Below are 22,380 nucleotides of genomic sequence, written 5' to 3'. Positions count from 1 at the left end.
TGCTCTACGGTGCGCTGCTCTACTGATAAGCAGCTTTTACTGACGACGATAAGCAGCTAACTCTGTAGATGCTGTAGATGGATTTGTGTGATCTACCTTTAAATATAGCTCAGTCATGCAAAGCCCATTAGCTTGGCATATGTAGACTTTATGCATATTAACTTTTATAATTTGCTGCAGCAAGTTTAAACTTGCAGCTTGCATTTCTGTGCAATTTTGCAATTTCTTTGTGATATAATTGTCTTACATCTGATTGACTTATATTGCTTACAATAAATATTTAAAATTAGCTTGCCGTTGGCTCCCAATCTGAAGCCGAAACTACATATCTTGCATCGTTTTAAAATAATTTTGGTTGACTCTAAAAAGTGTGCTTCAATTTTTTTTAATTCGAAATGCAACTATCGATATCATCTAAATATCGCAGCATCGATATATTGTTACATCTCTAACTGAAACAAGCGCCGGCAAAAACACAATTAATGGACATTTGCAGTTACAGACAAAACGTAAACATTAGTTAAAGATAATATCACTGGAAATGGCGCAAACGGAACCCGTAGGTAAGTGTCGCATCTCAAGCTATATTCCACTGGCTGGTAACCGCTTCTATTGTTTACCAGCAGCAAAGCGCGCCAAACTGGAGACGAAACCGAAGCCCGTATTGGAAGAAGATGGTAGGCATATAAGAATTAAATTTTCTGTAAGAGTATTAAGTGTAAACATTTCAATTGCATGCAGAGACGCCGTCGGTGTTCAATCCCAAGTATCGCGTCTGCCCCTATCTGGACACAATCAACCGCAATCTGCTGGACTTCGATTTTGAGAAGCTGTGCTCCATATCGCTGACTCGAATAAACGTTTACGCCTGCCTCGTGTGCGGCAAGTATTTCCAGGGGCGTGGAACCAACACTCACGCCTACACACACTCAGTGGGTGAGGCGCATCATGTGTTCCTCAATCTGCATACGCTTCGCTTCTACTGCCTGCCGGACAACTATGAGATCATCGATTCCTCGCTGGACGACATCAAATATGTGCTGAATCCGACATTTTTGCGCAACGAGATCAGCAAACTGGATAAGGTGCAACCGAAGCATTCGCGCACCGTTGACGGCATTCTGTACCTGCCTGGCGTGGTTGGCCTCAACAATATCAAGGCGAACGACTATTGCAATGTGGTCCTTCATGCCCTGTCGCATGTCGGTCCATTGCGGGATTACTTTTTGCGTGAACAAAACTATGCGACGATCAAACGGCCGCCGGGTGATTCGATGTTTACGCTGGTGCAGCGATTCGGCGAACTGATGCGCAAAATGTGGAATCCGCGCAACTTTAAGGCGCATGTGTCGCCGCACGAGATGCTGCAGGCGGTGGTGCTGTGGTCCAGCAAACGTTTCCAAATTACCGAACAGGGTGATCCCATTGATTTTCTCTCCTGGTTCCTGAACACGCTGCATCGCGCCCTCAAAGGCAACAAGCAGCCAAACTCGTCCATATTGTACAAGATATTCTTAGGTGAAATGAAGATCTATACCCGAAAAATTCCACCCGTTGAGCTGGACGATTCCGCCAAGCAGCAGTTGCTTGCCACCGATGAGTACAAGCATCAGGTGGAGCACACAAACTTCATATATCTGACCTGCGATCTGCCGCCGCCGCCGCTATTCACGGATGAGTTTCGGGAGAATATTATACCGCAGGTGAATTTGTATCAGCTGCTGGGCAAATTCAATGGCAGCGCCGAAAAGGAATACAAAACGTACAAGGATAACTTTATGAAGCGCTTCGAGATAACACGACTGCCCCAATTCATAATATTGTACATCAAGCGATTTACCAAGAACACATTCTTTCTCGAAAAGAATCCCACCATTGTTAACTTTCCCATCAAGTAAGCGCGAGCGCCATCAGTTCACATTGCTGGTTTTTTTCTTATATCATGTATTTCCTTGCAGAAATGTGGACTTTGGCGATATTCTGGGCATGAAGCAGCGCGACAAGGCGCTCAAGGAGACCAAATACAATCTGGTTGCGAATATTGTGCACGACGGCGATCCCAAGAAGGGCACCTATCGCGTGCACATACTCCACAAGGCCAACGGGCAGTGGTATGAGATGCAGGATCTGCATGTCACCGAAATACTGCCACAAATGATCACACTGACCGAATCCTACATACAAATCTATGAGCGCAGCGGCGAGCCCTAGTTGTAATTGTACATATACATATAGTTGTATGCAGGCTTAAATATTAAAATGTGCGTGTCTCATGTCAGCTGTGTGTTTAGGTGTTTATGTCCATTGCCCAGCAGGCGCATGCGTCATGGCCCAGTTGTTGGTTCTAAGCATTCATTCATTCACATTCGTCTCTCGCACATCTCGAAAATCGATGTGTGTATTTGATGTTGATTAGTCGCAGCTAGAAAGCCCAAGCCTAAGTCATGGCGGATCCGAACAGCAGCTATGAGCAGGAGTGCCAGCGAGCCGAGCTGCTTGGCGTGCAGCCGCCGGATAGAGAGGAATTTGAGCGCCAGCGCAAGGAACGCCTGGAACAGCAATTGGCTGAAGAGGAGGTCGCCGAGGCAGCCGTAAGTGTCACGATTTTTAATGGGCATATTCAAGGGCATTTCAAGCATACAAACTCATGCTCAACCTGCTCCCAATTACAGCTGCTGGTGCAGCAGGAGGAATCGCTGCACGGCGCCAGCGGCAAGCTGGATGAGCTAAATAGCATATTGTCCAGCACGCAGCAGCGTTTGAATCGTTTCAAGCAAAGTGCATGCGGCAGTCTGACAAACATTTTCACGCGCGGCGGCAGCATCAGTAACACTGCCAGTGCATCCATGGACGTGCCCAGCATTGCCAGCAGCGGCGGCAGCGGCATTGAGGAGCCAGCCGAGCAGCCAGTGCAGCGTCAGCCGAAGCCAATGCCACCGCCCACAGCGGCAGAGGTAGCCGCGGCCAAGGCGGCCAAGCGTGTCATGATGGACGGTCAGCTAGACAAACTAGATTCCATGATCAACAAGGCGGACAATGCGCAGCTGGCCATGAGCGAGCAGACGAAGCAAATGCGTCGCATAACCAAGTGAGAGACGATATTGTTTTTGGTTTTTGTTGTTGTTGGGGATTAGGTAACTTATACAAAGCATTTTTTTTTATTCAGTTCTCTGATTGCTCCAAATATATATATATATATATACATATATACTTATATATAACTGAACACATGCGTTGGCCTAAATCACAAAATAATTAAACATAGTCGAGATTTTCAATCACAAATTTGCAAAGCTTGTCTTCGCATTTGGTTCATATATATATATATACATATACGAATCAATATAAATATATATGTGTATATATAAGTATGTTCTATACTTAATACTTCTTGCTAAATATTAATCAAATTAAATTAATTGAATAAAATTACATACTCAAAAAACAAAACATACAAAATTAATAAACAAACATTTGATTCATTTTCATTTCATACACAAGCAATCCTTGACAAACAAAAATTGTAGAAAACCTGAGCCACGCCCAGTTTCTAGTCGCTGGTATCTGGATTTGGATTTGGATTTGGTGGCTGCGATTGCTTGCGCTTCTTCTGCAGCGGCCAGCGCTTGACCAGGTTCTGCTCGTAGGCCATAATTGGTACGGATTTGTTGAGCAACGATGAGGTCAGTTCGCTGTCCGAGTCCGAGCGCTCGTCATCGCTTTCATCGGCCTCATCCAAACTGGCATCCAGACCCGCATCAGTCTCATAGTCATCCTGCTTCTTCTGCAGCTGCTCCTGCTGTTGCTTCTTCAGCTGCAGCTCCTGTTGCTGCTTCTTCTGCTCCTGCGGCTGCTGCGTAGATTTTTGGTTTGTCAGCACAGTCTGCACATTAAATGGGAAAGGCATCGTTTTAGACAAAGTGCATAAAGGGCATGCATTTTCGAGATACTCACATTGACACGGCCCTCCTTCTTCCTTTGCTGGTTCAGCAGCTCCTGCTGCTCGTTCTCGTAGAAAAAGTAGGTGAGCAGCAGCTTCTCCTCGGCTGTATTGTAGCGCCAGGCATGCGGTATGAGCATTGAGTTGCAATTAAGGCGCGCTTGCAGCTCCAGGAACATATACGGCGAGATGGTCATCTTGGGCACTTGCATCTGCTCCTGCCACTGTTCCAGCGTCGTCGGATCCTGTTGACAGCTACCAAACACGCGAAAGTACAGCTTGCAGGCGCGAGAATGCAGCAACTGTTGTGGATCGGTTGACTTTGGCGTCTCGCTGCCTGTGCGGCGCAGCACGGACAGCTGCGGATCGAGCACTTGGATAAGCATATAGTGCTGATGTCGATCGGGCATGTTGGCAACCAGCAGGGCGCGACTGTTGCCAGGACAGAATGTGGGCCACAGGTCGTTCAGCAGACGCAGCAATAGCTGCGTCACGGTCGAGTACTTAAAAAGCTGGCGCGGTTCCTGCTGCGGTGCATCCTCGGTCTTGACCGCAGACGGCAGCCAGCGCAATGCATCTGCCCAGAGCTTGGCGGCAGCGCCTGATTCTATGGTCAAGCCCAACATCCACATGCAGCGCTTGCAGTACAGATGCTCCGAGCGGTTAATGACCTGAGCTTCCATAGCGGTCATGTTGAGTACAATGTGATTGAGGCCGTAGAAGAGATCATCGGGACGGGGCACCAGTGTGGCCGGCTTGGCCGCTGTGCCGTGATTGTGGCAAAAGAACTCGCTGGGATCGACGAGGCCGCTGGGAAACTCGCGCAGGCGACTATAGCTGCAGCCGGGCACCAGCTGATTGTGACAATTGCTGCAGTGCAGCGACACGGTCTGTGTGCGCTCCGCAAAGCTGAGCAGCAGCGGCTGTGGCGCCATTGGAAGACCGACGCACTTTTGCAGCGCCTCGAGATCGATGGTTGTGTAGTTGAAGCGGAAGCTTATGTGACAGCCATTCACAATGAAGACCGAAATGCGTTGAATGTCCATGCCGAAGCTGTCGTGACGCAGCACCAGCTCGCTTTCGGTGCTGTCTTTGCCATTCTCGACGATGTGCACGTCGTGCTCCTTGATGATTAGGCGCGTCTTCAGGCGATCGCGTATTTCTTGATCAAATTGCAAAAAAACATGGCCGCTGCTCAAATTTGGGCGCAACTCAATGCAAACGGCCTGGAGCGGCATCTTTGGCGGCAGCCTCTGTCAGTTGACAATTTCAAGCAAGGCAGTACAAAAAGTGAATGCGAATTGTTTTGTTTGACGCTGCGCTAGCGTGATTCAAACTATCGATGTTATTTTATTATCGAAGGCTAACATTTGACTCGACTATCGAATTTGCTATGCTAGCTCGATTCAGCGAATGGTTGCCACTCTCATAGTCTGCTGCTGTTAACAAAAGAATAACAACAATAATGACAATTTGAAAGCGCTTTAGGCGCACTGTGTGTAAGAAACAGTTTTAAGAGCTGATATCGAAAAGTTGTTGCTCGATGCACAGCACGACTGTTAACAAAAGCCAACGGAATTTGAACGGACTTATGACAGGTGGCATCCCTCTGCTGCAGCTGCTTAAAAATATAACAAGTAAATTGGCCTTTATAATGCAAGCGCACCAATATTAAAAAATCATAAAGGACTGTCTGACATATATTATAATGTTTTTATGCATTTAGCCCCAAATACATGTTCTGCTTATGCGAAGCATAAATATGTGCAGTCAGTTGCAACCTTACATACATATTTAAACCATTATAATGCACAGCATAAATGCAACTCTTCGCTTTTCCAGCGCGTATAACGGCAGATTTCCCGCAGGCGCCATTGCTAAAATCTACGCTTGACTAGAATTTACGTTTTGTGTTTCATACATATTTATATTAATAATTTTTGAGTATTTAATTTGTTGATATGGAGGAATGCCGCACGCCAACGGGTCAGCATATATCCAGCTATAACCGTACGCCCATACTGTCGGTGATCAATAAAAATTCCCACAATATACGCTGCTCCACACCCATTTTTGATGACTTGCGTTCCCCCAATATGTCGCCCATTAAGGATATGCGGGCACCTAGAAGGACCACCTCGGCAACGTTCTATAAAAAAGCATTTAAAAAACAACAACAAATGTCGAAGTCCAGCTTGAAGCCACCTGGCCGGAAAGTTGAGGATCGCAACAACAGCTTGGATGAGTTCATGGACGACTCGAGCAGCGGCAACAGTGCGGAAAATTCATTGTGCAAGGAATCACGGCGTCGCTCGCTGCTTGCGGCAAATCACTCGTATGTCATCAATCATGCGAGCAATGTACATGATGTGCTGCTCCTCGTGGGTCTAGAAAGCTATCTTGATAAGTTCGAAAAGGCGCACATTGATCTGGTTGAATTGGTTTCGATGGAGTACAAAGATCTCAAACGATTGGGACTGCGTAATGATGAGGACTGCAATCGCATACTGGACGCCCTCAAAGAAATATAGAGTGCTTGGTGGTATCTATTTGAAGCGATCGCCGGTTGATCTGCTTATTAATTATAGTTTTACTAAATCAAATTTAAAATTTTAATCAAAGCGGTTCTACGATAGTAAAATGTTATATCAATTAGCTTTTGTGTGCCTACATAGCTAATAGGTATGTTGTGTGTGAATGTTCACCATATTAATAATGTTGGTACTTTTATATGAATGCTATCGATAAGTTTATATATGTAACTGTGCGCTATAAACGGCATTAGCCTTGTTAGTTGTGAATCTCTTCAATTAAGAAAACTATTTTTACTCATTACTATTTAATGAAAATAAATTGTTAAAGGTATATTTGAATTTCGCACTCCGTAAGCAAAAGTTTTCATTACATTCTCATTTATTCTTGATTACCCAAATACAACCTAGTTTTAAATGTGTAAAATCATGATTGTGCTCGTTATAATACGCGCCCTTTGTTTACTTGAAATCGATGTTTGGTCGATAAGTTTCGATATAAATCGCTTAGAAAAGTAAGTCGATGTTTTTTTACATCACTAGTTCCTAGTAGGAACGCGAACGCGATTTTTGTGATGGATAATAACAAAGTCCCGTATAAATTCACAAAAACTGTGTAAAAATGCAGCCCATGCATACCAAAACCATAACTAAATTCTGCATCGATTTAGAACTATTAATTGGAGTGCATAAGTAGTGTGACAAAGCAAAATTCTTTCGAAACGGGCAAACAAAAAGGTTTTTTCAACGTTTTCTTTAACGCATTTCGTGCACAAACACACACTAACACATACACATTTGAGCACACATACAGGCATTGATATATGTATATCAATATATTGATGTTGTGCTGTTGCTGTTGTTGTTTGTGTATGCATGTGTTTGTGTGTATGTGTGCGGGAGCGGTGCATTAGTGTATATATGTATCTCTGTGTGTGCGTGCGTTTGTTCAGTGTTTCTGTCTGCCTGAACAGGCTAGAGCGAGTACGTGTGTGATAAAGAGAGAAAGAGTGCGAGCTCGCGCGCAGGTTTCGCGACAAGGCATAAAGAAGGATAAAAGGAGCGAGCAAAGATGAGCAGAAAGCATAAAAGTGAAAAATAATTAAAGGTTGTTAAAGGGACGCGCGCACGGCACGACAACAGCGACGGCAGCAGCAGCAGCAACTACAGAGCAGCTGGTCGTGGTGCAGCGAAAACAGCAACAACGACACATACACATGCTTACATACCAACATATGTATATGCATATAAAACTGTGTGACCAACAACAATTGGCCATTTTGGCGTTCTCTATTTTGGCAGTCACCCACATATACCAAACACAATCGCAGTCACTGCTCCCCCAGCGACTCTCTCACTCTCTGAATCGCTGCTGCTGCTTATGCTGCTGCTGCTGTGGGGGGTACAAATTCACATAGCCGTGAAAAATAGCATGAAACACAACAACGACAATAAACAATAGGCAGCCGTCGCAGTCGCAACAACGCAGCGCGTTCAGTTCGTTTGCTCGCATCTGTTTCTTCTTACGCTTCGTCTTGGTGTCTTTTATTAAAGTTCGCTTTTTTTTTTAAATTATTTTTATTGTTACTTTTGTGCATCCCCCACCACACGGCTCGATAACAATCGCTCGGTCATTTGAAAGCTTATGCGTATGCAGTGAACACACAGTTAGAGATAAGTGTTTGCCGTGACACGAGGCGACCGTGCTTGCGGCACAAAAAATACAGTAATATTAACGCGCACGAAAAGAAATATTTTTGCTCTTTAAATAATGTGTGTAATAGCTAACTATGTATTGAAACAAATGTTGGTTTACAAAAGTTGCTTTAAAAAATAAAATATGTTTTAGCCCGTATTTCGTGTGTGTAGCTGTTCTGAAATCACGCTGCCATCCCCATAAACAAAAACACAATTTAACAAACAACAAAAAAAACAAAAAAAGAAAACAACAAAGACGACAACAAGAGAGCAGGAGAAAGAGAAATAATCAGAGCAAAAGTAGAAGGCGACGCTGCACAAGTCCATACAGGCACACACATACATATGTATATACATAAGTATGTATATGTAAATAAATAGTATTGAAATAAATTTGAAAGCATTAAGCAGCACTTGACAACAGGAAAAATTAAAAAAATAATATAAAATAACAGAAACCAGCTCAACATTTCGCCTTTTACACGAAACAAATTGAGCGTAAATTATCCAAATTGCACTTTACAAAGGAACTTGGAAACGGAACGGAAAATACCAACAGCAACAGCAGCAACAATAACAACAACAACAGCAACAAGAACAACAAAGCAAATATCCATCCAAAAGCAAGAAAACACGCGAAAGACCCCTCAGCAGCAGCTGAATCAATCATAAGCTCGCGCACTGCTTAAAGTTCAGCTTCAACCTGGCGAATCGCAACGGGAGCAACAACAATAGAGCCGATGCCGCTGCTGGCGGCGCAGCTGGCGCTGGCGCTGCCGCTGTAGCCGCCGCGGGCCGTAATAACAACAATAATAACAATAATGCAGCTGCCGCCGGTGGATCTGCTGCTGGAGGCGCTGGCGCCGATGCAAACGCCGCCGCCGGCGGTGGCGGCAACGAGTGGAATCCCGAAGAAATGGATCGATTCAGTTTCGACGATTCCATACGCTTCGAAGAGGATTCCCTCTGCAGCTGGAGCTCCGAGGCGGAATCGTTGTGCAACAATTGGCGCGGCTGGAAAAAGCCCACCACCAACGGAACCGGCACGAGCGCTGGCAATGGGATTGGAATCGGCCCCGTTGCCAGCGCCACCAACAACAGCAACGGCGGCGCCACATTCGGCGCGGCTGGCTGTGGTCCACCCGGTGCGGCCAGTAACGGCATCGCCAACTCAGCCGCAATGGCGGGCGGTGTCCATTGTGGACGCCATTTCGGTAAGTTGACTACAACTATGTATATTCCCTATGCCCTAACCAGAATCGCAATACCAATCCCAACAATTGCATAATCCTCTATCAAGTATGCATGCATATATGTTTTTGATTAGGACTCCATTTACCCATAGCTTATTCTCTGAAAACGTACGTTTCCGTTTTTATAATACACTATATCATATAGCTGCCTTGGGAGTATCCAACTATTTGGATTTTCAATATTTTGATTATTCTTCCAATATACAAGTACAAGAAAACCTATATCAATCGGTGAAAACAGTTTTCTAGTTTACTAAACTCGCCAATTACGAACTTTTCTGTGCTCCCAACACAAGCGACATCTATACTTTATAGCTTGCATTCAGAAAATCGTGCTAAATTTGTATATGAAATGTTTTAACTTACTAAAAAAAAAAGCTAAAGAAGAAATTTGTTGTATTTCTTATCAGATTAGGGGAACGCTCACGTTTGAAGCGATCTGGCAACTGCGGTTATTACATACGACCAAATTACACGCATTACCTTTTCAATGCATGCCCCAAATTCGTATGCCCACATACATAGCTATGTGTGTATGCATTTAATGCACATGCATACAAACGCACATGTATATGTGTACGTGTTTATGTAAAAATTGGCTTAAAGTTGCAGCAACAGCAGCATAAACACAGCGACAATGCAACAACCTCCTGCTTATCGCTAAAGTCAAAATCACGACTTTGCTGGTTACATTTTGCTGCCATTGTCCGTTTACCTTGCGTTACCTTATTCTGTCTGTTCCTCATCTGCACGTCACGTCGTTTTGTATGTATATGTGACTATGCGTTTTTCATTGGCTTTGGTCCGTTCGGGTCCTGTGCGCCGCCGCACCACTATCAACATGTAATCTCAGCAGCGCCGCGACTGCGACTGCGCTGCCGTTGCTTTTCATTGCTCTTTGTTTTGTTATTGTTGTTGCCTGTGTACGCTAGTTTTTTGCTGTTGTTGTTGTCGCTGCTTTTTCGTTTTTTGTTTTGTTATTGGGGGCCAGGCATCTTACTAGGTGAGCGAGAGCTGCCAGCTGCATTTTACGCTGTATGTATGTATGTACTTATGAGTGTAACATTTGTGTGTCTGTGTATACCTGTGTTTTTGTGTCTGTCTCGGTTTGAAACAGAAAATAAAATAATAACCGCAAAAAAGTCAATGTGACGTCGTTCTGCTGTCTTTCGCCGCTGCGTTGGCAATTTGCTTTAGCTGTCGTTTGTGTCAAGGAACCTTTTCAAGGATAATGCCCAAATAAGTGTGTATGAGTTTACGTACATATGTATGCCTGCATTTATGTACATACATATATTCATCTGTACATTCATATTTCTGTATGAACGGCAACCACAGGTATCAGCACCTGCTTTGGCAAGGCCGACAAGAATTGTAAGGACCGATGATAACTTTGGTAAAACTATCGTTGCCAGTGCAACTTTGTGTCCATCCATATGTACGCATGCATGTATATGTGCTTATGTATATACTATATGCCTGACGTTGCCACATGTCATCTAATTAGTGTCGTGGCGTTTTTGAAAATTTGCTGACAAAGCGAACGCAGCAAAAGACACACACACGCGCAGAACATTTCATTTGTATTTGTGCCGTTTGCAGGCATATCAGTTTTCATGCACTTCCGGAACCGCGGGCAAACGACACATGTGCAAACTTATGTATGTATGTATGTACACATGTGTCATATACATACATATAATTTTGACCTCTTTTAGGTGCGTTTTTTTATATTAAAGGGACAACACTGACAACAGCAGAAAAACAATAACATAGCGCCACTCGATTTGCAACAGAGACAAATGCATTATATTGCTGTTGCTCCTTACTTTTGCCCGGTTCCAAAGGCTTGCCTGCTTGCGCACAGTCAGCAAATGGAATGCGAATAAAGAAGGAATAGGCATGAATAATAACTCTTGACGCTTGTGGAGAAAATGACTTTGAATAAAATGGTGCCAGAGTGTCTGAAATTAAGCGACAGCGAACGAGCGAAAGAATGAAAACAAACAAACGATGCGCTGGCCATGCTTGCGTGTGTGTTTGTGTGTGTGTGTGCGTAATGCCAACCGACAAAAACTTACAAAATCGATATCGATAATGGGAACGAATTAAAGCTTAAAAACCTAACACATTAGCGAAGACTCAAGACGATAGTGAAAGCGAAACAGGTTTCTATTCAAATGTTAAAGACGGCTGTTTAACTATATATGCACGTTTGTTATGTATTTAAAAATGTTTGTAAGCACATATGTGGGCGAACTTGAACTCGGTTTTCTTGTCGGGTGTGCGCCAAATGTTGCTGCTGCTGTTGTTGTTGTTGTTGTTGTTATGCTGCGTCAGTTTCTCGTGTTAAAAGCAGAAAACAGGCGAAACAAAAAAAAAAATTCAACTCTTTATTGTTTCTGCTTCTTTGTTTTGCGCTCTAAAGCGGATGGACACGACCTTTATAATTTTTTTCTTCTCTTCTCTTCTTTCTGTTTTTTTTTTTCATTGCATGTATTGCTTGTATTGTTGATGTGTTGTTGTCTGTTGGTTCATTTGTTTATTTGCATGACAATTTGTAGAATTTTGTTTATCTACAAGTCAATTGCGCTGCACGTACGTATGTATGTATGTATGAGTGGCATGCAACAAACATTGAATTCAACTTTTTCAACAGCAACAACAGCTGAAACGCCATTGACCTCTGCAGTGACTGACTCGCTGCTTCTTCTACTTAGTTGGTCATTGCTCGAATCGTCTGGGACAGCGCATTTGATTTATTTGTGTGCTTGTGCGTGTTTTGTATTTGTACATATTTGCATTTTTATTTGAATTAAATATTCCTGGAACTACTTCTAAGAATCGGCAGTACTAGAGGCTTTCCATCCGTTTTATTGGCCGCTTGACGGAACTTGTTCTTGGAACCAATTCTGCGTTTTTGCGATTTTGTTTTTCAATTAGTATTCGCCGCGTATATCGACGTTTATATAATTGATAAATAATGCTTAACACTTGAAATCTTTAACTTGCAGAGGTCTCGTCGCTTGCCGAGTTGTCAGCGCGATGTGTCGCCTCGTATATACCATTCGAGCTGGTGGAACATGTTTATCCGCCCGTGCCGGAGCAGCTGCAGCTGCGAATCGCTTTCTGGAGCTTTCCGGACAACGAGGAGGATATACGGTTGTACTCTTGTCTGGCCAACAGTTCGGCAGATGAGTTTCATCGCGGCGATCAATTGTTTCGCATGCGCGCCGTAAAGGATCCACTGCAGATTGGTAAGTCCAGTAAAATCCCGACTTCGGGTACGTTTATGTGGTTAATCGTCTGTTGAACTTGCAGGCTTTCATCTTTCTGCCAGCGTTGTGAGCCAAACGCCGCGCACCTTCTTCAATGTAGCTGTCACATTCGATCGTCGCCGGATCTCCTCTTGCAACTGCACTTGTACCTCCTCCGCTTACTGGTGCTCTCATGTGGTTGCCGTTTGCCTGCATCGCATTCATTGTGTATGTCCTACCCCTCTTTGCGTATTCCCAAACATTTTACTTATTCAACCACGGTCTCTCTCTCTCTCTCGCTCTTTCTCTCTTACTCTGTTTCATGCTCAGCCTCTGGAGGTTTGCCTGCGTGCACCTGTTTCCGAGTCTCTCACACGTCTTCAGCGCGATCAGTTGCAAAAGTTTGCCCAATATCTGATCAGTGAGCTGCCGCAGCAAATTTTGCCGACGGCTCAGCGCCTGCTGGACGAGTTGCTTAGCGCCCAGCCTACGGCTATCAATACGGTGTGTGGTGCACCCGATCCAACGGCGGGCGCATCAATCAATGATCAGACCAGCTGGTATCTAGACGAGAAGACGCTTCACAACAATATCAAGCGCATACTCATCAAATTCATATTGCCGGCGCCGATTGTTTTCAGGTATGTCCACGTGCTGAATCCCTGTGAGGAAATGCCCATAGGGATGGAACATAATCCGTTCATTTAACACATTATTTTCTCATATACAGCGATGTCAACTATTTGACCAATTCGGCGCCGCCAGCGGCCGCTGAATGGACTTCCCTGCTGCGACCATTGCGTGGCCGGGAGCCGGAGGGCATGTGGAATCTGTTATCGATAGTTCGCGAGATGTACAGACGCTGCGATCGGAATGCGGTGCGCCTGCTGGAGATCATAACGGAAGAGTGCATGGCCTGCGATCAGATGCTGATATGGTGGTTCCAAACCAAGCTGGCACTCATGATGGGCTCCCATGGACACAGCGGTGGCAAGCACTCCAATACACACTCGAACTCGACAGCGCTGCAGCATGCATGCAGTTCGCTTTGCGATGAGATTGTTGCCCTTTGGCGCCTGGCCGCACTGAATCCTGGCCTGGCGCCCGATGAGCGCGACATGCTGCACGCTCAGTTTACGTCCTGGCATCTGAAGATACTCGATCGTGTGGTCAAGAGTCGCATGATGCCGCCATCGTATACGAACAAACATCAACAGAATTCAAGATCCGAAACGGAGCTATTCATTGGCTTCAAGCCGGCCATTGAGGCATGCTATTTGGATTGGGAAGACTATCCCATTGCAGGCGTAACGCACACCCACGACACAAATCCCATTTACTACTCACCCTTCACATGCTTCAAGCACACAGATGGCAAGGGCGACGCGTGCGGCCCTAACGCTACCAGCCAGCTGAACGCCACCCAGGCCCTGATGAGCAACAATAAGCACTACAACTATTTTAGCACCTCCAACGATCATGGCCTGCACGCGAGCGTCTTTAAGCAGCGTCCGGAAGCGAGCGGTTATCGCGACCGTTTCGATGCCAGCGGCGCCGAGCTGTTTGGCTCGCCCAATGACCAGCCGTCCATAAACGCTGTTCTGCTCCTGGCCAGAGTTAATGCCGCCTGCGGCATGGGCGTGAACCGAGGTGCAATGGCCATGGGCGCCAGTCCGGCGCAGCCGCAGCAACAGCAACAACAGCATCAGCATCAGCATCAGCTGGCCGGCGCAGCCATCACACCCAAATCAAATGCAACAGCCGCAGCGGCCGGCTCCGGTGCATCCGGTGCCGGTGGCGATGGCAATCGTTCCAGCGCCAGCAGCGAGGGCTTCTGTGAGAACGATGACTTTGGCGGCGACAACAGCAGCAGTCACAACTATTGCACGGAGCGTGGTGCGGCCACTGTGGTTGGACAGAAATCGCTGACTGAGTCCGATTCGCAGAGCAGCTTTGATGCTGTCTCCGCTGTCTCAGCTGTGTCGCAGCAGAGCAAGGATTTGCCCATTTCGGTAGCGGCAGCAGCCGCAGCAGCAGCAGCTGCTGTTGTTGTTGTGCCTAGCACACCGGATTACAGACAACAGGCGGGCTCCACATCGGACACATCGTCCGCATCATCGGCTTCTTCATCAGCGTCGACGGCCTCGGGCAGCAGCAACAGCTCCAGCTCATCCATGCTAAAAACAGCTGCAACGGCCCAGCAGCAACAACAGCAGCAACAACAACAACAACAACAGCAGCAGCTGCAGCAGGCCTCACGTCGCCTGTCCAAGGATGAATCCTTTAGCAGCAGCAGCGATGAGTTTGTTCAGGTTGTGGGCGTGCCAGTGACATCGGCAGCAGCGGCAGCGGCAGCACCTGGCGGCGATTTGACACCCGTGCCCAGCACTTCAGCAGCAGCACGCGCCGCCTTGGCGGCAGCGGCAGCAGCAGCAGCAGCAGTCGCCGTTAACAGCAGCCACAGCACGCCGGCAATAGAACAGACACCAGCAGCAGCCGCAGCCGCAGCAGCAGCAGCAGCCGCAGCAGTGTCAGCTGGAACAACAGCTGTGGCAGCTACGGCAGCAACAGGCACAGCGGGAGCACCAGTTGCAGTTGCCGCCGCTGTAGCAGCCGCAGCAATGGAACAGCCCAGCAGCAGCGGCAGCAGTGGGACACGTGCTGCGCTGACTGGCGAGAAGCCGCACATTTTCTCGAATGTGCGTCCGTCGGAGGATGCCTGGGACATATTGTTGGCGCGAGCGGAGGGTCTGCATGCACATGGACATGGACGTGAGGCGTGCATATTGGCGGTGCGTCTGGCCGAGCAAATGCTGGCCAATCCGCCTAATCTGCTCATGGAATTGCCGCCGGCACCGAAGCGCAAGGGCAAAAAGCAGAACGTGAATCCCATATCGCATCAGTTGACAGTTGTTGCCTCATCGACGCTCTCCAAGTGCGCATTTCTGTGCACTGTGCTCTCGGAGAACTCGGAGCATTATCATATTGGCTTTCGCATCTGTCTGTTTGCGCTGGAAATGCCACGGCCGCCGGCCAGCACCAAGCCGCTCGAGGTGAAGCTGGCCAATCAGGAGGCGGACATATTGGCGCTGCTCAAGCGCCTGCCGCTGGGTGCCGCCGAGCTCCAGGTAATACGCGAACGGGCCGAACAGCTGCGCAATGGCACCTTCAAGACGCGCGGCGAGGCATTGCTGCCCATCAATTTGGCCACATTCATCTTTGATGCGCTCGTCACGCCCGGCGCAGCGAAGTTGGCAACGGGTACATCTGCTGCTGCCGCCGCCGCTGCTGCTGCCGCCGCAGCTGGTGAATTGGCGGGCCTGTCGCGACGTCCGAACCCGGCGCTGTACAAGCAGCACAGCGAGGAGAATATGGGCTTTGAGGCAGCTGTTGCGGCATTGGGCCTGAAAGCCAATGTCTCGGAAGCGGAGCATCCGCTCTTGTGCGAGGGCACGCGACGCCAGCGCGGCGATCTGGCATTAACGCTGCTCTATCACTACAAGGATGAGCCGCGCAAGATAGCCAAGATTATGGAGAAGCTGCTGGATCGCGATATACACACGCTGCTAAAGACACCGCTGTTGCCCGCCTACTACTCCAGTCATCCGCCCGTCCGCACGCCCAGCCAGCAGCCCATGCGACGCGACGAGCATGACTATAGCGCCGGTGCGCCAGTCGGTGCAGGTGGCAATGGAGGCGGTGCTCCCTTCAATTTATGCGAGCTCCTGCCCAATGATTATGGCAGCGTGGGCGGCAACAGCCGGCCGCATAGCTCAACCAGCGCTGAGCTCGAGCTGAGCATGTGTGCGCTGAGCATGGCCAGCAGCAGCAATCAATCCTGTAGCAGCAACAACAATGGACAGGGACAGGGACAGAGCCAGGCACAGGGTCAGGGCCAGGGCATGGTGGCGTGCCAGAATAGCGGCCAGCCTGGCGGCAGTAGCAGCAGCAGCAGCAGCAATGCCAATCCAGCTGGAGCAGCTGCATCTGGTGCCGCTGCTGGTGCTGTTGGCCAAAACAACAACAACAGCAGCAGCAATAACACAACGAACAGCAACAACAACAGCAACAACAATGCCAGCAGCAGCAGCCGCAGCAAGGAGAGCCGCTACAAGGGCAAACGCGCCTATCCCTCCATACCGAATCAGCCGTCGGAGGCTAGCGCGCACTTCATGTTCGAGCTGGCCAAGAATGTGCTAACCAAGGCCGGCGGCAATAGTTCCACATCGCTGTTCACCCAGGCCAGCACCAGCCAGAATCATCATGGTCCGCATCGTGCGCTGCACATGTGCGCCTTCCAGCTGGGCCTCTATGCGCTCGGCCTGCACAATTGCGTCAGTCCGAATTGGTTGTCGCGCACATATTCCTCGCACGTCTCCTGGATACTTGGCCAGGCCATGGAGATTGGTGCGCCGGCGATTAGTTTTCTAATCGATACATGGGAGGCGCATCTAACACCACCGGAGGCAGCAGGCATGGCGGATCGTGCATCGCGTGGCTGGGACAACAATATGGTATATCCGGCCGCGGAGCTGGCGCTGTCTGTGCTGCCCCATGCGGCTGCACTCAATCCAAATGAGATACAGCGCGCCATATTGCAGTGCAAGGAGCAGAGCGATCTAATGCTGGAGCGTGCTTGCCTCACTGTCGAATCGGCAGCCAAGGGCGGCGGCGTCTATCCGGAGGTGCTCTTCCAGGTGGCTCGCTACTGGTACGAGCTCTACACACGCAATTCGCCCAACAACAGCGGCGCGGATCATGAGCAGCATGAGGAGCAGCTGGAGCATTCGGCGGTCAGCCTGAGTGCGCTAATTGAGTCCCAGCAGCAGCATGAACTGCAGCAACAGCAGCAGCAGCAACAGCAGCAGCAGCAACAACAGCAGCAGCAACAACAGCAGCAACAACAGCAGCAACATCAGCAGCAGCAGCAGCAGCAGGTGCATCAGCAGCAACAACAGCAGCAGCAGCAGCAGCTGATGAGCGCTGCTGGCGGTGTAGGTCCATTGGGGGGTCCACCTGTGGTCAGCTCCGCACCGCAGCCATTCCAGCCGGGCGTGGCCGCACTGGCGCCCATTGGCCTGGCGCCCTATGGGCCATACACTTTCTGCCAGAGCATCTATGCGCATCATCATAATCTCAGCTATCCGCCTGGCCAAATGCAGATGTATATATCAGCTGGTCCGCCGCCGCCACCGCAGCCGCTCTACGCGGGCTACTCGCAGCAGCAGCCACCGCCGCCGCCGCCGCCCACACAACAACAACAACAGCAGCAGCAGCATTCACAGCAGCAGCAGCATTCACAGCAGCAGCAGCAACAGCAGCAGCAGCAACAGGGCCTGGCACCGCCCACGGCTGTGGTGCATGCAGCGCCGCCGGGTCACCAGCCACCGCCAGCGTTTCAGGCGCCGCCACCGGGAGCTTTTCAGCAGCTGCCACCGCAGGCATATCAGACGCTGCAGCCGGGTCCACCCGGACCGCCGATGGGTCCAATGGCGCCCGCCTATTACGGACCACCACCGCCGCCGCCGCCGAATGGACCGCCCGGTGGCGGTGTAGGCGTACCACTGCGCCAGCATCCTGCCCAGCATCCTGCCCAACATCCAGCACAGCATCCGGCACAGCATCCAGCCCAGCATCCCGTGTACCCGTTCATGCAGCAACAGCCGCCGCCACCACCGCCGCAGCATCAACAGCAACAGCCGCCATCACAGCCGCCGGTGCGTCAGCGGCAACAGCATCAATTCACGTGAGTATCATCCGAATGCCAGGATGGAACTTTAACCACATCTCTCTCTCTCTCTCTCTCTCTCTCTCCCTACAGACCCACACAGATGCGGTATCTGCTGGCTGCCTACAATGTTGGCATGCTGGCCATGGAGACGCTGGCGCGACGCGTACATGACGATCGGCCGCAGGCAAAGTATGCCAGGAATCCGCCGTATGGCGAGGACGTTAAATGGCTGCTGCGGATTAGCAAGAAGCTGGGCACACAGTATCTGCATCAGTTCTGCATCTGTGCGGTCAATTCGATTGTCAGTCCGTTTGTGCTGCACGATGTCGCCATCGAGTCGGCACATTATCTGGGCAGGAACAATCACCAGCTGGTCATGCAGCATCTGCGCTCGGCCCTCACGCCGCTCGTGCAAAAGTGCCAGCAAATGTGAGTGAATGCGACTTGCGGGCCATCAAGACGTCTGTCCTTGACATTTGATCTTTAATCTCTGGCAGGTATATCCAGTGCATCCATCAGAAGCTATATCATCTGACTCAGGGCGACTATGAGGAGTTCGCCAGCATTGTGGTTGCCGCCCGCGCCGCCTTTCAAATCACACCGGAGGGCAGTGCACAGTTCAAGGACTGGCTGCAGTCCATAAAGCGGTCAGTAGTTGTTCATCATAGCACAGCAGATCATAATTCATATTGGCCATATCTAAATTTCGCATCTGATACCCTAGCATTACTGACAGAGTATTTGTAGCCAATGGCTATAGGCCGCATAAGCTGCTGCCCTGGCAATATGATGATCCCGATGGTCTTCTTTTTATATGCGAAAACCTTTACAAAAGCCCAAATAGCAGCACCAAGAGCCACAAAAGCTGGAAACGAAGCTTAAGCAAGACATTTCGAAGAGTCTTTCGAGAAAATCCTCCAAGCATAGAAAATAGAAAAAGATTTTAAATATACAATCTCAAGCCGTAGTGAGACGAATTAATGCGACGCTTCTTCCTCCTACCTACCACCCATCCATCCATCCATCCATCCATCCATCCATCCATCCATCCATTCATCCATCCATCCAACCATTCATCTCTAACAAGTTTTGTTTCTCAAACTTATTTATAATCGAGCCAATTGTGATTTTAATTATTCATGGACCCTTAGCATGATCTATTTTTAATTAAAATTTCAGTATTTGTATTTGGCGGAAATACTTGGTACCTTTTTTGACCGACTTTCGAACGGAACAAACAATAGTTATACAAATTTTTAGCCATTATTGGGCTCTATATAAATGGAACTCAGTTGGAAAGCATTTACAGGGCCACGTCCATTCATTTATATTAATGAGGCTATTATAAATTTAGTCATGAAATGTGTTAAGCATAGAAGAAGACCTCTCCGATCTCTTTGTGAATATATGTATACTTGATCCGTAGCAACAGCCGAGTCGAGATAGAGTCATGTCCGTCTGTTTGTTTCTACGAAAGCGCATCTCTCAGCTGGCATATGTCAAAATTGCTTGCATCGAACTACGATTTTATTTAGTTATCGTAATAATCGGTAGAAAATTAAGTTCTTGAATAAAATACGTTTTACATTCAAAGATATTTTTACCGAACATGGCAATTACATGATTACAAAGAATCAAATAATTATTTATAATATTTATTTATTGAATTTTTTAAAATATCTTGACCAAACATATCTGCAAATATAACATATAGCATATGGTTCCTATAGGAACACTCAATAATGAAGCTTTTGCTAAGGTTATTTATTTATTTATTTATTAACTTGTTAACAAGGTTATTTAATCCTTATCAAAATATGGCTACTTTTTATCTGAACTAACATTAGCAAAGGAAAGAACTCAATCAATTCAATGTCATTTAATAGTTATTTAAACAGATATTCATGAGAATGACAAATAACATAATAGCCAGTTGAAGCCATAGCTAAGAAGCCAAAGGCAAACTGTGCAACAATTTGTTGTTGTTTTGTTAGTTGCACTTGATAATTGTTTTATTTACTGTTTGCAGCTCAAAGTCGTGCAAGAAGGAGCTCTGGACACAGATCAATGCGGCGCTGCAAAGCAATTCCAAATGACAAAGACTTGACTCCTGCAATCTGATGACGGCAACGGCGGCTGCAGCTGCGGCCGCGGCTGCGGCGGCAACGACAACAACGACAACAGCAACAACAATTGCTGGCGTCGCTGCTGTTGCCGGCAGCAGCGAAAAGGCGCCGCCGCCGCCACCAATACCGCTGGTCAGGGCAACGCCTGGTAATGGCAGCAACAACATCAACGGCAACATAGGCAACAATGCCAGCAGCAGCAGCAACAACAACATCAACAGCAACAACTGTAGCAGCAACAACAACAGCAACGGCAGCAACATTGGCAACAGCAACAACAGCAGCAACAACGATCAGACAACAGCGCAGGCGCATCATCATCATCACCATCATCATCATCGGCATCATCATTTGCTGGAGACGCCCTCGAACAATGCAGCCGTTGCCGCCGCTGCAGCAGCTGCAGCAACCACAACAACAGCCGCGGCAGCAACATTAACAGCGCCAACAACGGGCCATGTGTACGAACGCCTATGCCGGCCCAGCCATGTTGTGACCCATCCAGCGGAGCAACAACAACAACAACAACAGCAGCAGCAGCAGCAGCAGCACCAACAACAACAACAGCAACTACTGCAACAACAACAACAACGCGCATCGCTGCCGACTGCACAACAGCGTCCAGTGGCGCCGCCGCCACAGGTGCCGTTGCCGATGCCGATGCCGATGCCGGTGCAGCAGCTGCCAGCGCCAGCGGGTTCGGTGCCGGTGACGATGCCGTTGCCGTTGCCGATGCCGGCACATGCTTATCATACGATGCCCGGCTATTATCAGGCGGCAGCGCGACCTTTGCCGCATCACGCGCGTACGCATACGCATCCGCATGCGCATCCACATACGCATCCGCATGCGCATCCACATGCGCATACACATGCGCATACACATCCACATGCGCATCCACATCCGCATCCGCATGTACATCCGCATCCGCATGCGGCCTACCACCAGCTGCAGCCGCTGAGCCACTACCATCAGCAGCTTTAACAACGTATCGCAGGCGCTGCCCGCGGCTGCTTTGCGACTGGCGCGTCTCATGCAGCAGCTGCAACGCATCCAGCCGACGGAGCAGCAGCAACAACAACAGCAACAACAACAACAAGCAGCTGCTGCCGCATCGTTGGCAGCGTCGCCAGCGTCAAGTGCTGCTGCCTTGCATCGATCAAGCAGCCGTCGGCGCCGCTCCTTTGAGCTGCGCACCATGGCGCTGCTGGTGCTCCTGCTGCTTCTGGTATTATCGCTGGTCATTGGTCTGCCGCTGGTGCTGCTGCTGCTGCTGTTGCCGTTGCCGCCGCCGCCGCCGCCGTCCATGTGGCAGCTATAGGGCGCAAACTGGCTAGTTAAATGCAGTGCGATCTCAGCGCTGCGCCACATTTTTACACCCACACACACACACACAGATACAGAAACAGATACAGACACAGACACCACCGCACTTAGTTCATGTTATAGGTTATCTCTTGCTCTATATACATGCATATATACATATATATATATAATTTTTTATTAATTACTTTTATTTTTTGTTTAATACAATAGCAACAAAAAAATGGGTAAAAACAACGACAACAACTGCAGTTGATGTGTGTGCATTTTTAGACTGAGATTTCTGCCAACACACCAAGCAAGCATTCAACACACACAACACACCACACACACAACACACCACACACACAACACACCACACACAACACACCACACACACAACACACCACACACATTACACAGAAACAAACACACACAACAGATACACATAACACACATACACACTCACAACACATACACATACACTAACACAACACACACACACACAGCCAGCTACAGCAAAACTCACTTCAAAATGTGTT

General features: G+C 48.3%; 6 protein-coding genes across 8 annotated transcripts; 5 read left to right on the top strand and 1 right to left on the bottom strand.

Moving 5' to 3' along the window:
• The first annotated feature begins 442 nt into the window (after positions 1-442).
• Usp39 (ubiquitin specific protease 39) lies at positions 443-2,278 on the top strand. Of its 2 annotated transcripts, none has more exons than XM_064700604.1 (4): positions 443-563; positions 627-677; positions 742-1,894; positions 1,959-2,278. In XM_064700604.1, exons 1-4 carry the CDS (start codon positions 542-544, stop codon positions 2,209-2,211), a joined length of 1,479 nt encoding a protein of 492 aa, XP_064556674.1. In that variant the 5' UTR covers positions 443-541; the 3' UTR covers positions 2,212-2,278. The 2 variants fall into 2 exon arrangements, with proteins under 2 accessions (XP_064556674.1, XP_064556673.1); XM_064700603.1 differs by having other exon boundaries at positions 501-563; positions 624-677.
• Positions 2,279-2,352: 74 nt separating this feature from the next.
• Positions 2,353-3,342, top strand: LOC135441128 (uncharacterized). The gene is made up of 2 exons (XM_064700606.1): positions 2,353-2,591; positions 2,673-3,342. Exons 1-2 carry the CDS (start codon positions 2,445-2,447, stop codon positions 3,090-3,092), a joined length of 567 nt encoding a protein of 188 aa, XP_064556676.1. The 5' UTR covers positions 2,353-2,444; the 3' UTR covers positions 3,093-3,342.
• A 117-nt stretch (positions 3,343-3,459) lies between these two features.
• Positions 3,460-5,274, bottom strand: LOC135441125 (uncharacterized). The gene is made up of 2 exons (XM_064700602.1): positions 3,955-5,274; positions 3,460-3,883 (listed from the first exon to the last, which is right to left on the bottom strand). The coding sequence occupies exons 1-2, from the start codon at positions 5,176-5,178 to the stop codon at positions 3,551-3,553; spliced, it is 1,557 nt and encodes a 518-aa protein (XP_064556672.1). The 5' UTR covers positions 5,179-5,274; the 3' UTR covers positions 3,460-3,550.
• Positions 5,275-5,809: 535 nt separating this feature from the next.
• Positions 5,810-6,813, top strand: LOC135441127 (protein matrimony-like). The gene has a single exon (XM_064700605.1). It carries the CDS (start codon positions 5,902-5,904, stop codon positions 6,469-6,471), a length of 570 nt encoding a protein of 189 aa, XP_064556675.1. The 5' UTR covers positions 5,810-5,901; the 3' UTR covers positions 6,472-6,813.
• A 192-nt stretch (positions 6,814-7,005) lies between these two features.
• Positions 7,006-20,629, top strand: Dora (Dorado). 2 transcript variants are annotated; one of them, XM_064700565.1, is made up of 9 exons: positions 7,006-7,209; positions 8,321-9,383; positions 12,437-12,679; positions 12,744-12,907; positions 13,010-13,320; positions 13,410-18,425; positions 18,501-18,839; positions 18,908-19,057; positions 20,440-20,629. In XM_064700565.1, the coding sequence occupies exons 2-9, from the start codon at positions 9,086-9,088 to the stop codon at positions 20,504-20,506; spliced, it is 6,588 nt and encodes a 2,195-aa protein (XP_064556635.1). In that variant the 5' UTR covers positions 7,006-7,209; positions 8,321-9,085; the 3' UTR covers positions 20,507-20,629. The 2 variants fall into 2 exon arrangements, with proteins under 2 accessions (XP_064556635.1, XP_064556634.1); XM_064700564.1 differs by lacking the exon at positions 20,440-20,629 and adding an exon at positions 19,135-19,608.
• On the top strand, positions 20,531-21,520 carry LOC135441105 (putative mediator of RNA polymerase II transcription subunit 29). Its single transcript, XM_064700578.1, has one exon. The coding sequence runs from the start codon at positions 20,531-20,533 to the stop codon at positions 21,518-21,520; it is 990 nt and encodes a 329-aa protein (XP_064556648.1).
• Positions 21,521-22,380: the final 860 nt, after the last annotated feature.

Source organism: Drosophila montana, unplaced genomic scaffold, assembly GCF_035044405.1.
Source record: "Drosophila montana isolate Dmon_TW-CO22-7 unplaced genomic scaffold, ASM3504440v1 contig_1853_1, whole genome shotgun sequence".
In the NCBI taxonomy this organism is placed as follows: Eukaryota; Metazoa; Arthropoda; class Insecta; order Diptera; family Drosophilidae; genus Drosophila; species Drosophila montana.
The sequence above is the reverse complement of the archived record's forward strand: the minus strand, read 5'-3'. Positions and strand labels throughout refer to the sequence as shown.

What these genes read in the sequence shown, in the direction of transcription:
- Usp39 (XM_064700603.1), top strand. Translation starts at nt 542, where the DNA reads ATGGCGCAAACGGAACCCGTAG. An exon ending in GGCGCAAACGGAACCCGTAG is followed by an intron (nt 564 to 623) that starts GTAAGTGTCGCA and finishes ATTGTTTACCAG; the next exon opens with CAGCAAAGCGCGCCAAACTG. An exon ending in ATTGTTAACTTTCCCATCAA is followed by an intron (nt 1,895 to 1,958) that starts GTAAGCGCGAGC and finishes ATTTCCTTGCAG; the next exon opens with AAATGTGGACTTTGGCGATA.
- Dora (XM_064700564.1), top strand. Translation starts at nt 9,086, where the DNA reads ATGGATCGATTCAGTTTCGACGATTCCATACGCTTCGAAGAGGATTCC. An exon ending in GCCTGCATCGCATTCATTGT is followed by an intron (nt 12,908 to 13,009) that starts GTATGTCCTACC and finishes TTTCATGCTCAG; the next exon opens with CCTCTGGAGGTTTGCCTGCG. An exon ending in TGGCTGCAGTCCATAAAGCG is followed by an intron (nt 19,058 to 19,134) that starts GTCAGTAGTTGT and finishes CTGATACCCTAG; the next exon opens with CATTACTGACAGAGTATTTG.
- LOC135441105 (XM_064700578.1), top strand. Translation starts at nt 20,531, where the DNA reads ATGACGGCAACGGCGGCTGCAGCTGCGGCCGCGGCTGCGGCGGCAACG.
- LOC135441125 (XM_064700602.1), bottom strand. Translation starts at nt 5,178, where the DNA reads ATGCCGCTCCAGGCCGTTTGCATTGAGTTGCGCCCAAATTTGAGCAGC. An exon ending in AGAAGGAGGGCCGTGTCAAT is followed by an intron (nt 3,884 to 3,954) that starts GTGAGTATCTCG and finishes TTTAATGTGCAG; the next exon opens with ACTGTGCTGACAAACCAAAA.
- LOC135441128 (XM_064700606.1), top strand. Translation starts at nt 2,445, where the DNA reads ATGGCGGATCCGAACAGCAGCTATGAGCAGGAGTGCCAGCGAGCCGAG. An exon ending in AGGAGGTCGCCGAGGCAGCC is followed by an intron (nt 2,592 to 2,672) that starts GTAAGTGTCACG and finishes TCCCAATTACAG; the next exon opens with CTGCTGGTGCAGCAGGAGGA.
- LOC135441127 (XM_064700605.1), top strand. Translation starts at nt 5,902, where the DNA reads ATGGAGGAATGCCGCACGCCAACGGGTCAGCATATATCCAGCTATAAC.